Below are 12,604 nucleotides of genomic sequence, written 5' to 3' on the forward strand. Positions count from 1 at the left end.
GACTGCTGTTCCGAAACACGTGGCTCATCTACATGATTGCTTTTAACTTGAGTGAATGCTACGTGAAAGAATACAGGTGGGACCTATGACATCAGTGCGCTTAAGCGGATTGTGTGCTTATCAGAATTGCAAATATCCGGAGTTTATGTCCATTGACTTTGACGTTAAAAAAAAAAAAAAAATGGGACCGTGGTGGTCAGGTGCGGATAACCGGAATGTGCGCTTATTCGACGTGCACTTTTATATCAAGTTTTAATAAAACTAAAATAAGACTACTTCTTCAAAAAACAATATTGGCCTTTTCTTTTCACTTTCCTAAAAAAAAAAAAAAAAAGTTTAATTGTTCTTACAATATCTCCTTTTTATTTTGTACTCTTACAGAGCAATTAAGTTTCAGGTCATTCCATATCAAGTGGTACAATTCTGAAACATGTTCCCAACCGACCATCTCAGAATTCCATGAAATTTTATATATGAGTAGCCTAAGGTCTCAAACTAAGCTGTACAAAATATTAGACTCAGATATGCATGTGTTCTTGAACTAGAGTATCTGATGGGAGGGGTACTCTTGTCACAGTCAGTGCACGACCAGAACCAAAGTGACTACTTTCAGTATCAACAGTACATACCGTATATAAACAGAGATTTTGGGCCAAAACCTGGACCAAAGAAGGGGGTGTCTCTGTCTATATTCGAGCCACCACCTGATTACTGCTCCCCGCTGAACTCCAAAGTTGCTATCTTGTCCTATTGCTCCCTGCTGAACTCTGGCATCACTATCCTGCATAAAGGCCCGCCCCCCGAGCTACTGTCCACAATGCATACCACCTCCCTGGAGCTACTATCCAAATTACAGGCCCCCTCTCCAGAGCTGCTGATCTCCATGCATGACTCCCTCCTCTGAGCTATTGCCCTTCATACAATCCCCCACAGCGTCGCGGGGCCTTGAGCATCGGCACATGCTGAAGGCCTGTCGGCTTCCACCCCCTCTGAGATTCTCAGAGAAGTCGGCAGGCCTTGAGCATGCACAAATGTTCAAGGCCCCGCACCAGATCACCATACACATTTACTGGCTTGGGAACCAATGGCATGAACCACTGGGCTTAGGAAACCACATTAAAGAATCTTTAGGAGAGATGATGATTCAATTCACCTTCCATTCATTTGGTGAATATTGATCCATGACCTGTGGCTTGTTTTGCTTGGTTATTGGGCATGACCCATGGGCAATGGGTTTACCAGTTCACTGAACTGGCAAAGCCACCATGAACCAGCGCAAGGATGAGAACTTGTAATAGTAATCCAATATATATTCACATTGTGCAATACACTATGGAACATGCTTGTGTTTCAAACAGTTTTAAAGGCCATAGAAGATCTGGGAGCAAGATGCTGATCTTTGTAGAAGAAAAGATGCTCTTTCTTGTGGTATAAAACGAAAAAAAAAAAAATCTAACTTGGTCCATATGGCGATATTTTGCCCTGCAAACAATGCAAAATTAAAGCACAAGTTTGAGGGTATTATTACCATGCCATATTTTTGCAGGGACTTTTACTGGACAGCTCATAATTTATATTTGCATAGAAACCAGTATTCTTAACATATGTACTTGTAAAGTTATGAGGCATTTGATAAAAAATATTTTCAAAGTTATTGATGAGCAAAGTATGAGCCTCGTTTAGTGCGATGAATATTTTGGCCTATTTTCCTGGGCAATAATGAAAAAAGTAATCTAATTTGAGTAATTCCATCAGTATATCCGAGTTCAGTGTCAAACACTATACAGATAAGCCAAATTTGAGCTTTCTACCAGTTTTGGTTTATGTACTATAGATACTGAAAGTAGCCACTTTGGTTCCTGTTGCGTACAGAATGACAAGAGCACCCCTCACATCATATGCTCTAGTTCAGAAACAAATGCATATCTGAGTCTAATATTTTGCACAGCTTAGTTTAAGACCTTAGGCTACTCATATATACAATTTCATGGAATTCTGAGATGGTCAACTGGAGACCCTTTCTTATCTTAACAGAATTAGTTCTTCTGAAGTCTAGGCCATTGCCTATGATTGAACTATGCCACTTGTTCTCTAACACTGAACCACATCAGGTGATCAATGGATCAATGCCTGTTATGATATCTGACAGAACAAAAGTAGAACCCTAAATCGAGGAGGTACAAAAACAAGGTAAAAATTAAAGAACCTCCCTCACCCCAAGGAGTCTAAAAAGTTTAGGGGAAAGAGATGAAGTCCAACTCCAGACTTAAGAAAATTCAAAAAGAAAATCTATGACTTAAGATTTTAAAGTGTTAAACGGACAAGCCCTCAGTCACACAGCAACCTCTGGAATCTCCAGGGAAAAGCTGTCGCGGGTTTACACCCAGAAAGGTGTTAACTGCGAAACATCCCCGGGCTTGCTCCGAATAATATTTCAAGTGCCTATAAAGTGCAATGTGTGAAAAACTCAAATGAAAAAAACACACACTATCAAAGTGAAGATAGAATTCATCTCTTTCCCCTAAGATGGGGGCCAAGCAGGAAAATAAGTGTCCAAATCTAACCAAGCTCAAAAAAACACAGTCTGAAAGAACTTAGCTTCTCCGTGTGTGGTGGAGGTACTAATCAACAAGCAGCAAACAAAGTCTTCGTCCAACGGGCTCCGTTTCGGGGGTGAACACCCCCTTCTTCAGGAACCGCACTGCTCAATGACCCTCAGATTCATAGGTGAAGCAGGGAAGAAATGGCTTTTTAGACTCCTTGGGGTGAGGGAGGTTCTTTAATTTTTACCTTGTTATGATATCTGAACATGCTCCCTATTTGTAAGCACCAGATCTAGTAATACTTCTCTCCCATATGGGTCCTTTACCTGTTGTTGGAAGAATAAACATTCTTTCATTGCAAGATCAGCAACAGAGTTGGGCCTGCCTGTACATTTTAAATATGGTCACGTGCAGGCAGAGAGGAGAATGATTAGCAGCAGGAGCAGCTTCATCTGCAGCAAAACCTCTTGTAGATCATGCACAGCAGAAAATGTGATGTGGGTGGCTACAGTAGGAATGATGTGAGTCGTATATGCACACATTAGACCTGAGCACAAGTGGAGGAAACACAGTTATCTTGCATGGCCAGCAAGAGACCACAAGAGTCTACTCCAATTGAGCTGGCATTATGGGTAAGCAAACAGGGCAAATGCCTTGGGGCCCCCTGTCACAGGTGGCCCTAAACCTGCAAGAGGGGCAGCCTTCAAGCAAGCGTTGTAGCCCTCTCTCTCGTGTAGGCCCTGAACCCCATCATATTTAGCACCGGCCCTGGCTCCAATGACTCAGCAGAGGAAGCAGAAGTGGAGAAGTTGATTTCATTCCGCAGGGTTCCAGCAAAGAATCAAGGGACAATAGGCTGCCAGACCCCGCAACACTCCAGTGGAGAACCACTATTCTAAAGTTATCCTGCGGCCTTTATTAGAGAGAAGAGTTGAGAGAGACTGACAGTAGAAACTAATCTCATCAAATTATGAGATCTTACTGAACATACGCAGAGAATTTCTGTGCGTGTTGTCATGGAAACTGCTGGAGACTAAGGAATAATTGCTAGCTACAGTGCTGAAAACCCCCCAGCCATTACTAATTCTATTAGCAAAATACTGGCAAGGAAACTAATACCTGAAGTCAAAGGCTGCCCACCTTATCAAGAGCAGCAAAGTAACTGAAGGAGAATATTCTTTTGTTGAGCAATGGAGGCCCCCCCCACCCTTAGGTTCACCAACTGAGTGGAATGAAGCAATGTGTGAAAACAAAGATATATCTACAAATTAAAACTCCAGTGACTTAATTTAAAGAAGCTTGGCTCCTAGAGGTGAACTAATCCAAGTCTGACAGCTTCTTTTTTTTTTTTTTTATAATGTTCCATCTAGTTTAAGAATGAGTTCTTTTAAGAAAAAAGAGCATTAGCTCAATTTTTGCTGCTATTGTTCAACAGTGCGAGCCCAGCAAACGAGAAGAAATTTATATCAAATGATTATACACATTGCTACAATTAGCTCAACCTACCCAGAAAGGCTCATGTATTAAAAAGCGTGTTGGGTCACATGATGGCAACCTGAAGCGTAGACATGCCTAGCAGAGCTCCTGGTCTTCCAGCTCTATAGACAGGTTCAAACAAGGACTGTCTCTTTACGTATTTTGTCTACAGCACTGTGTACAATTAGTAGCACTATAAAAATGAAAGATAATAGTAGCAGTGGTAGTTAGGATTAAAATTTCCCCTAAAAGATGACAACCAAATGGGAAAAGGGCAGATCGAACAGTAGGAAGTACAGTGAAAATGAGCAAATTATGCAGACAACAGAGCATGGTAGAGTGCATGGCTGCACAAGATGGTACCAGGACTTCACCAGCCAGCAACTGTGGTGGCTTTAAGTTCGCCTCAGGTGTGGCAGGGGTGGGGGAGGGGTCCCTGACTAATGAAGCAATTCTTGCTGAGATTCCAGCCAGAATTGTGGGCATAAATTGCAGCTAACTAAAATTCAGAATGATTTAGGAGCAATTTGAATGGACTTGGAGGAGTGGTAGCATGAGCATAGAAGGCTGAAGAAAGGATATCAGTGGCCTAGTGGTTAGAGCTGCTGCCTCAGCACTCTGAGGCTGTGATTTCAATTAGAGAATGGCACAGGGAAAAAAATTTGTCCCTGTCTCTGCTACATTCCCATGAGCTCGATCCCCGCCTCATCCCCGCAAGTTCAGTCCCCATCTACACCCCATCCCTACACCGTCTGATCCCATCAGCACAAGCCTCGAATAGTTATGATTTTATATTGAACTTATTTTTTTTTTAAAGTAGAAAAAGAAACAACATTCTGTACAATTGTCATTTTATAAGAACATAACATAAGAACATAAGTATTGCCTCTGCCGGGTCAGACCAGGGGTCCATCGTGCCCAGCAGCCTGCTCCCGTGGCGGCCCTCCAGGTCCTTGACCTGTAAGTTCCCACCACCTGAATTGTTTATGCCCTAATCCTGAAGTACCCTGTATAGTACCCCTCTATCTATACCCTGTAATCCCTTTCTCCTTCAAGAAGTCATCCAAGCCCTTTTTGAAACCCATTATTGTACTCTGTCCTATCACCTCTCCTGGAAGCGCATTCCAGGTGTCCACCACCTTCTGAGTGAAGAAGTACTTCCTAGCGTTCGTCTTGAATCTGTCTCCTTTCAGTTTTTCCGAATGCCCTCTTGTTTTTGATGTCCCCGCTAGCCTGAAGAATCTGTCCCTCTCCACCTTCTCTATACCTTTCAGGATTTTATAGGTCTCTATCATGTCCCCTCTAAGTCTTCGCTTTTCCAGGGTAAAGAGCCCCAGCTTCTCCAGCCTTTCGGTATATGCAAGGTTTTCCATGCCCTTAATCATTTTTGTTGCTCTTCTCTGGACCCTCTTGAGCATCACCATATTCTTCTTAAGGTGCGGCAACCAGTATTGGACGCAGTACTCCAGATGCGGGCGCACCATTGCTCTATACAGCGGCAGGATAACTTCCTTCGTTCTGGTAGTGATACCTTTTTTGATAATGCCCAACATTCTGTTCGCCTTTTTTGAGGCCGCTGCACATTGTGCCACTGGCTTCATCGTTGTATCCACCAATACCCCCAAGTCTTTTTCAAGTTTGCCTTCCCCCAATACCCTCCCTCCCATCGTATAGCTGTACATCGGGTTCCCTTTCCCTATGTGCAAGACATTACATTTCTCTACATTGAAGCTCATCTGCCATCTTTTTTGCCCACTCACCCAGCTTGTTCAGGTCACTTTGTAGATCTTTGCATTCCTCAACAGTTCTGACCCTACTGGAGAGTTTTGTGTCGTCCGCGAATTTTATAACTTCACACTTCGTCCCCGTTTCCAGGTCATTAATGTATATATTGAACAGCAACGGTCCCAGCACTGACCCCTGTGGTACACCACTCTTTGGTGAGGTTCGAATCGGTCTCGAGGAGGACGAGGATGTCGTCGGCATAAGTGTAAATTGTTTCAAGGGGGGATAGGTGGAGGAGTTTTAGGGAAGACATATAGATGTTGAAAAGGATAGGAGATAGGGGAGAGCCTTGCGGGACTCCACAATTCGGTTTCCAGGGGGAGGATGAGGTGCCATTCATGTTGACAATGTAAGAACGAGAGCAGAGGAATTTAGAGAACCAATCTAGGACTGTGGAGTTGATGCCTATCTCAGAGAGTTGGTGAACAAGAATATCATGGTGGACAACGTTGAAAGCAGCGGAAAGGTCAAATTGTAGGAGGACGGCGAACTTGTTTCGAGAATGAAGTTGTTGAACCCTTGAGATCAGGGAGGACAGTAGGGATTCGGTGCTGAAATTAGGACCTACAAGTAGCTGGGTATGGAAAAGTTGTCAGCCAAGAGGGTGCCCAAATATTGATGAGAAATGACATTGAATGACACTTTTCCAAGTTGATTTTACAGCATCTTCATTGAGCTACTGCCAACATTTTGAAATGACTAGTTACTGTTGATGAAACATGGTTACATCACTATGATCCTGAGATAAAACAGTCCATGCGATGGTGACACTCGGGTTCTACAAAGCCAAGGAAATTCAAAACCCAAAAGTCAGCAAGAAAGATCATGGCCACAGTGTTTTGGAATCAGGAATATGTTGTAATGACTATCTTCCAAGGGGCCAAACAGTTAATACAAAACACTACTGTAACTTGCTGTGCCGATTAAAGGAGGCCTTGAAAGAAAAAAGGGAGAGGGAAGTTGTGGAAAGGAGTTTTCTTTTTGCAAGACAATGTACCTGCTCACAAGGCTGGCAAAACGATGGATGTTTTGATGTATTTGGGGTTTCAGCGCATAGACCCTATTCTCCAGGTTTTTCTCTATCTACTATTTTCTGTTTCCAAACCTTAAAAAGAGTTTGAAAGGGCGACAATTTTCGAGTGATTCAGAGGTGATTGCAGCAGGGAGCAGTATTTCAGTGACAAGACATTAGAGTATTTTTTTGGAAGGGTTACAGAAACTTCAGACACGATGTGCCATGTGTGTTGAACTTAGGGGTGAATATGTAGAATAACTTGTAAGTTGCATGTCATTCCCTTCTTGGTTGGGTGGAGAACTGTATCTGCTGCTCACACCTTCTTTCTGAAGAAACTTACTGGATCCATAGTTTCACAGCTGTCTCCAAAGCCCCCAGGCAGGACTCAGCATCCACCTCTACCCAATACTCAACACTTCTATAAAGTGCCTTGAGTGTTTGGTTAAGTCTTCCACTGAGCATAACCAGCTAAAGTTATCTACAAGTGAATTTCAATGTTGTCTGGCTAGTCTAAAAACCACACTTCTGAAATGGTCCATATGCCACCTTCTCATAGCCAGAAAAATTCTGTTCAGAAGGCTCAGTCACTAGAAGTAGAATTTTCAAAAGCCAAGATTTATCTTATCCCGGCATATCTTATGAATGACCACATGGATCATTAAGATGACGTGATTAAAACCACAAATAACAGGTGAAAGTGATACTTACATACTTGCATAAGTATATTGTATATCTACGTGGTGGTATACCAAATATACAATACTAAAATAATAGAATCTAGCCTCTCAACTTTATCTCATTTCTCCTGTCTGTCAAGCAATCTCCAGTACTGTTTATTTGCAATGGAATGCAAGAGAGCTATTAATGAATCCACCCCCATGATGAAACCATTACCTTCCTTCTTCCATTCCCAGGCATATTGTGGGAATATCTGACACTTTTGGGGCTTCATTTTCTGAATCGGGGGCATCATTTAGTTCTCTCTGCTTCTCATCTTCAGGGATGTACACCATACAAAGAATGCGTGACTCCACATTGAAACATTCAATGACCTTGGGGCTGCAGTTCTGAAGTGAGACAATGGCAATCTGACCCATTTGATTAGTACAGCTGCCAATCTGAAACACACAGGCAAGAAAGGATGACTGTATTTAACAACATAACTTACAGCAGACGAGCATCATTTAGAACATTACCTCCCTCTTTTTTTTTTAAGCACAAAAATTGTTTCCTCATGCTAACTATGTGATGGTAAAATCACCCAGGACTGGCCATATGCACTGCGCAATCTTCAACTCATTGGGTCACCCTTCTGCTAACAATTATCATGGATGTGCTCTCTGTTCATTCTTAAGTATCAGTCGTGTTTATTCTCACAGTGAAGTAATTTTCAGACACCTACAGATAAGCATCTAATTACTTTGGAAATTTAGGTGAGCAGGTGGGATGGAATGGTTTCAAATTTTGATAGTCATCTAAATTTTCTTTTTTAAATAATTCAATCTTGGTTGGGGAAAATGGTCCAGTGAGATAGTGGTGTATTTTTTTTTTTTAATTCTTTATTCATTCTATAACTCAGTGTTTTTCAACCTTTTTTGGGCAAAGGCACACTTGTTTCATGAAAAAAATCACGAGGCACACCACCATTAGAAAATGTTAAAAAATTTAACTCTGTGCCTATATTGACTATATATAAAGTAATTCACTTGAGTGCCATCGCCGCCATCGGGAACAGGCCGGCGCCAAGTTCTCCCTGCTTCTCTTCCCCGCGGGGCCGACCAACTCTCGCCACCTGTCGTCAATTCTAACGTCGGAGAGGATGTTCTAGGCCAGCCAGGCAGCGATTGGCTGGCCCAGAACGTCCTCTCCGACGTCAGAATTGACGCGAGTGGCGAGAGTTGGCCGGCCCCACAGGGAAAAGCAGGGAGAACTTGGCGCCGGCCTGTTCCCGATGGTGGCGGTGGCACTCAAGTGAATTACTTTATATATAGTAATTCAGGCCGCAGTTTGCCGGCCTAGGGACAACACTGGAGGGTGGCCAGCTGTGCACCCCCTTGGGACGTAAACCCGGGGTGGGGCAGACCGCCCCCCCCACCCTGGTATGCCACTATCTGTACCTCACTCCCTCCCTATGACCAAAAATTCTCCTTTCTTCTATTCCCCGTGTACACAACCATCTCTTTCCCTCCCTTCCTCTCTCCAAAGTCCATGCCTTCTGTGTCCAAACACTCATTCCCTCCCCCACCTCAGCATCTCTTTCCCTCCCTTCCTCTCTCCCAAGTCCATTTCTTCTGTGTCCAAAAACGCATTCCCTCCCCCACCTCAGCATCTCTTTCCCTCCCTTCCTCTCTCCCAAGTCCATGCCTTCTGTGTCCAAAACGCACTCCCTCCCCCCTTTTGTGTTCCGTGTTTGCCTCCCAGCCCATCTTTGCAACTTTCTCAGCAAAACGAAGCTCAAGCCGCGAGGCTTGTCTTCTGCTTCCTGCCTGCCCTGCCGCGCACAAATAGCCGAACGGAAGTATTCTCCGATGTCAGCGCTGATGTCGGAGGGCAGGCTTTGCTTAAGCCCTCCCTCCGACGTCAGCACTGACATCGGGGAACGCTTGCGATTGGCTATATGTTAGCTGCAGGGCAGGCAGGAACAGAAGACGAGCCTCGCGGCTCGAGATGTATTGAACTCCGCGGGTCCCCCGTCCAGCTCTCTCCTGTCCATGTGGGGCGGACCGCCCCTCTCCCTAGACTGTGGCCTAGCACCCTGGGGGAGCCCGGGCCCCCTGTCATCTCCGGGCCCCTGAATGCAGGACTGGTGATACTGCCCTGATGGCGGCCCTGACCGTACGGCACACCAGGCAACATCTCGCGGCACGCGGTTGAAAAACACTGCTATAACTTACATCGAGTGTACAGTAAATATCAAACAATTATAATACAACATCACTTGAAAAATCTTCAATATCATACACCAAGAAGATTTAACCCCCACCCCTCCCAAATTCATATACAACTAATATATACCACATGAAAATAATATCTTATGACATTCATATATATATTCGTCATCTTCTCAGTATTAAAATGCCTAGAATACAGAAAAATAATAGAATATTAATGGACACATGGACAACTTTATGATTTATTAATAATTTAACACCTCTTCCGATTCAAAAATCTACTTATCAAAATATATGGCTAAACTCCAAGATCTAAATAGGCGGTTTTAAGATTGTCTGGAAGGACTGGATTAAAGCAGGTATACGAACCTTAAATGATGTTATATCTAATGGTAAACTGCTGCATCTTAAATTTGGCCTTGATAAAAAACAAAGTTATAAGTGGTTGCAACTGAAGCAGGCTATTTAGGCAGGGTTCCCTGAATGGAAATCTCTTAATAATCAATTTAGTTTAGATTTCTTATGCTTTCAGGCAGACTTCCTGGGACACCAGGCCGCACAGTGTTATAAATAATTATCTGGCTATTTAAATAAGAAACCAAAAACTGGACTTAGAGATATTTGGAGTATTGAGATTAAGCATCAAATTAATGCATCTCAATGGACACGTATTTGGTCTTGGAGGATGAAATGTACAATGTCTGCGTCTATGAGATAGTGGTGTATTTTCAGGGGAAGAGCCTTGAAAAAGCTTTGGGCAAAACATGTTGGCTTGAAGTTCCCCGACCTTGTGACCATTAAGCTAAGTAAATTATTAAATAATTACTAAAGAAATAAGTTAAGAATATTTTAAAAAACTTTTTGTTTTGAAAAAGTTTGAATAGTTACTAAAAATAAGGACCGATGACGAGTGGCCATATAAAGCTTAAGGCAATGAAATGCTTGAGCCTTGAGTACTGTCACTGAGGTTCTGGAAAAAAGTGGTTAATACTTTGGAAGTTTTGAAGATATATAAAGTTAACTGAATAGCGCCATTAAAAACTAATTAAAACCAATTAATTTTCAGGTAGGCAGCTATACTAAGGTGTTGTAAGGGGCAGAGTTTGGGTGTGGATAAAGTTAGGCACCAGTATTATAGGCCAAGAAAACTCCAGTCTAATATACCAGTGCCTAAGTTAGAGACGCCTACCGGTGCTTAATTTGATTTAGGCGCTTCTAGGCATGATTCTATAAATAGCTCCTAACTTTGAATACACTAACCACTGGAGAGATATACAATATTACTCTGTGATGATTGTTAAATCACTTTTTACATTTATCACAGCTCTATAAATAAATTCAATATAATTTAAATATAATTACAATAATTGTGAAGTGTTCAGACCAATACCCATAAATTCAGTGATCTCACCGAACTGGAGTATATTTGGGACCATCATATCACTTCTTTTGTCCCTTTGCCAGCCTCTTTCATTTGTACAATACAATAGATCTTATTGTGTATGCTTGTAAGGAGATAGATTTCACTTATCTTGAAGGAAACTTCAATGGGCTTGGCCACTATCTCCTTGGTCTCCAGCTGCGGTGAGATTAAAGTGCAAAAACCTTAAAGTGCTTTGTGCTACTTGTGCTTGCCATTGCGATCGTGCTTGCTAAAATTAGTTGATATTAAGCCCGGCCCCCCGACTCGAGTTTCGGGTCCTTTGTCAGGAGGGGTCCCTGTTAAAACACAATTTTAATTAAAACCTGATTAAAACTGAAATTTTAAAGCGGTACTAAGTCACTATACGTTTTACTTATATTTATATAAATCCCAATCTACTTGTCACATTGACCTAACTTTATAAATCACTCTTTTACATACCTGTAAGGCTAATTTTAGCAAGCACGATCGCAATGGCAAGCACAAGTAGCACAAAGCACTTTAAGGTTTTTGCACTTTAATCTCACCGCAGCTGGAGACCAAGGAGATAGTGGCCAAGCCCATCGAAGTTTCCTTCAAGATAAGTGAAATCTATCTCCTTACAAGCATACACAATAAGATCTATTGTATTGTACAAATGAAAGAGGCTGGCAAAGGGACAAAAGAAGTGATATGATGGTCCCAAATATACTCCAGTTCGGTGAGATCACTGAATTTATGGGTATTGGTCTGAACACTTCACAATTATTGTAATTATATTTAAATTATATTGAATTTATTTATAGAGCTGTGATAAATGTAAAAAGTGTCCTAACTTTGAATGAGATATGGTAGGTGCCGTTTCTGTAGATACCCATTTTTAGAATCAGGGCCTCTGGATTCATCTCTGCATTCAAAAGGAAAGCATGTGCATAGTTTCTCTTTGAAACTGAGGTACAAATCTGATGTGCAATTTGCAGCTAAGCAGAGTAAGACAACATGAAATTGCTTATTAAATGATTCTATCACAACTTGACCTTCAAAGCATTCATGCAGTCATTGCCACTTCCACCCACATACAGTAAAAAACCAGATTCTGTAAACGGTGCCCAAATTTTAGCGTATGCATTAAGGCCCAATTTGTATAAACAGTGCCACCAGTTTGTTTTTAATTGGTTTAATTGCCTTTAATCAATGCAATAATTGATTGCATCTTTTAAAAGCAATTAAATTCTCATTCAAAAAAAAAAAAAAAGGTGCCTCCACAAACAATGACGGAATCGCAAATACAGAGGTGCATAAAGGTAAAACAGGTGTGGTTAATGCTAGAAGTACCCTTCGATGTCGGTAGGCACCTCTGTAGTTGCGATTCTCGCTAGATAGGCACTGGAAAACCCTGGCCTACATTTCCAGCACCTATCTGTGACATGACACGATTCTATATACGACACTGTTGCATGACTGACATACAATCCGGAACTTAGAGGCGAGG

At 42.1% G+C, this 12,604-nt stretch overlaps 1 protein-coding gene across 5 annotated transcripts in view; it reads right to left on the minus strand.

The window, feature by feature from the left end:
- The window catches only part of ARHGEF10 (Rho guanine nucleotide exchange factor 10), a 345,472-nt gene that overhangs the window by 70,326 nt on the left and 262,542 nt on the right, over positions 1-12,604 (minus strand). For all 5 annotated transcript variants that reach the window (XM_033938128.1, XM_033938130.1, XM_033938132.1 and 2 more), the window contains one exon: positions 7,714-7,937. In XM_033938128.1, the coding sequence (XP_033794019.1) occupies positions 7,714-7,937 (224 nt within the window). The remainder of the gene's footprint in view (positions 1-7,713; positions 7,938-12,604) is intronic.

This window comes from Geotrypetes seraphini, chromosome 3 (assembly GCF_902459505.1).
Source record: "Geotrypetes seraphini chromosome 3, aGeoSer1.1, whole genome shotgun sequence".
NCBI lineage: Eukaryota > Metazoa > Chordata > Amphibia > Gymnophiona > Dermophiidae > Geotrypetes > Geotrypetes seraphini.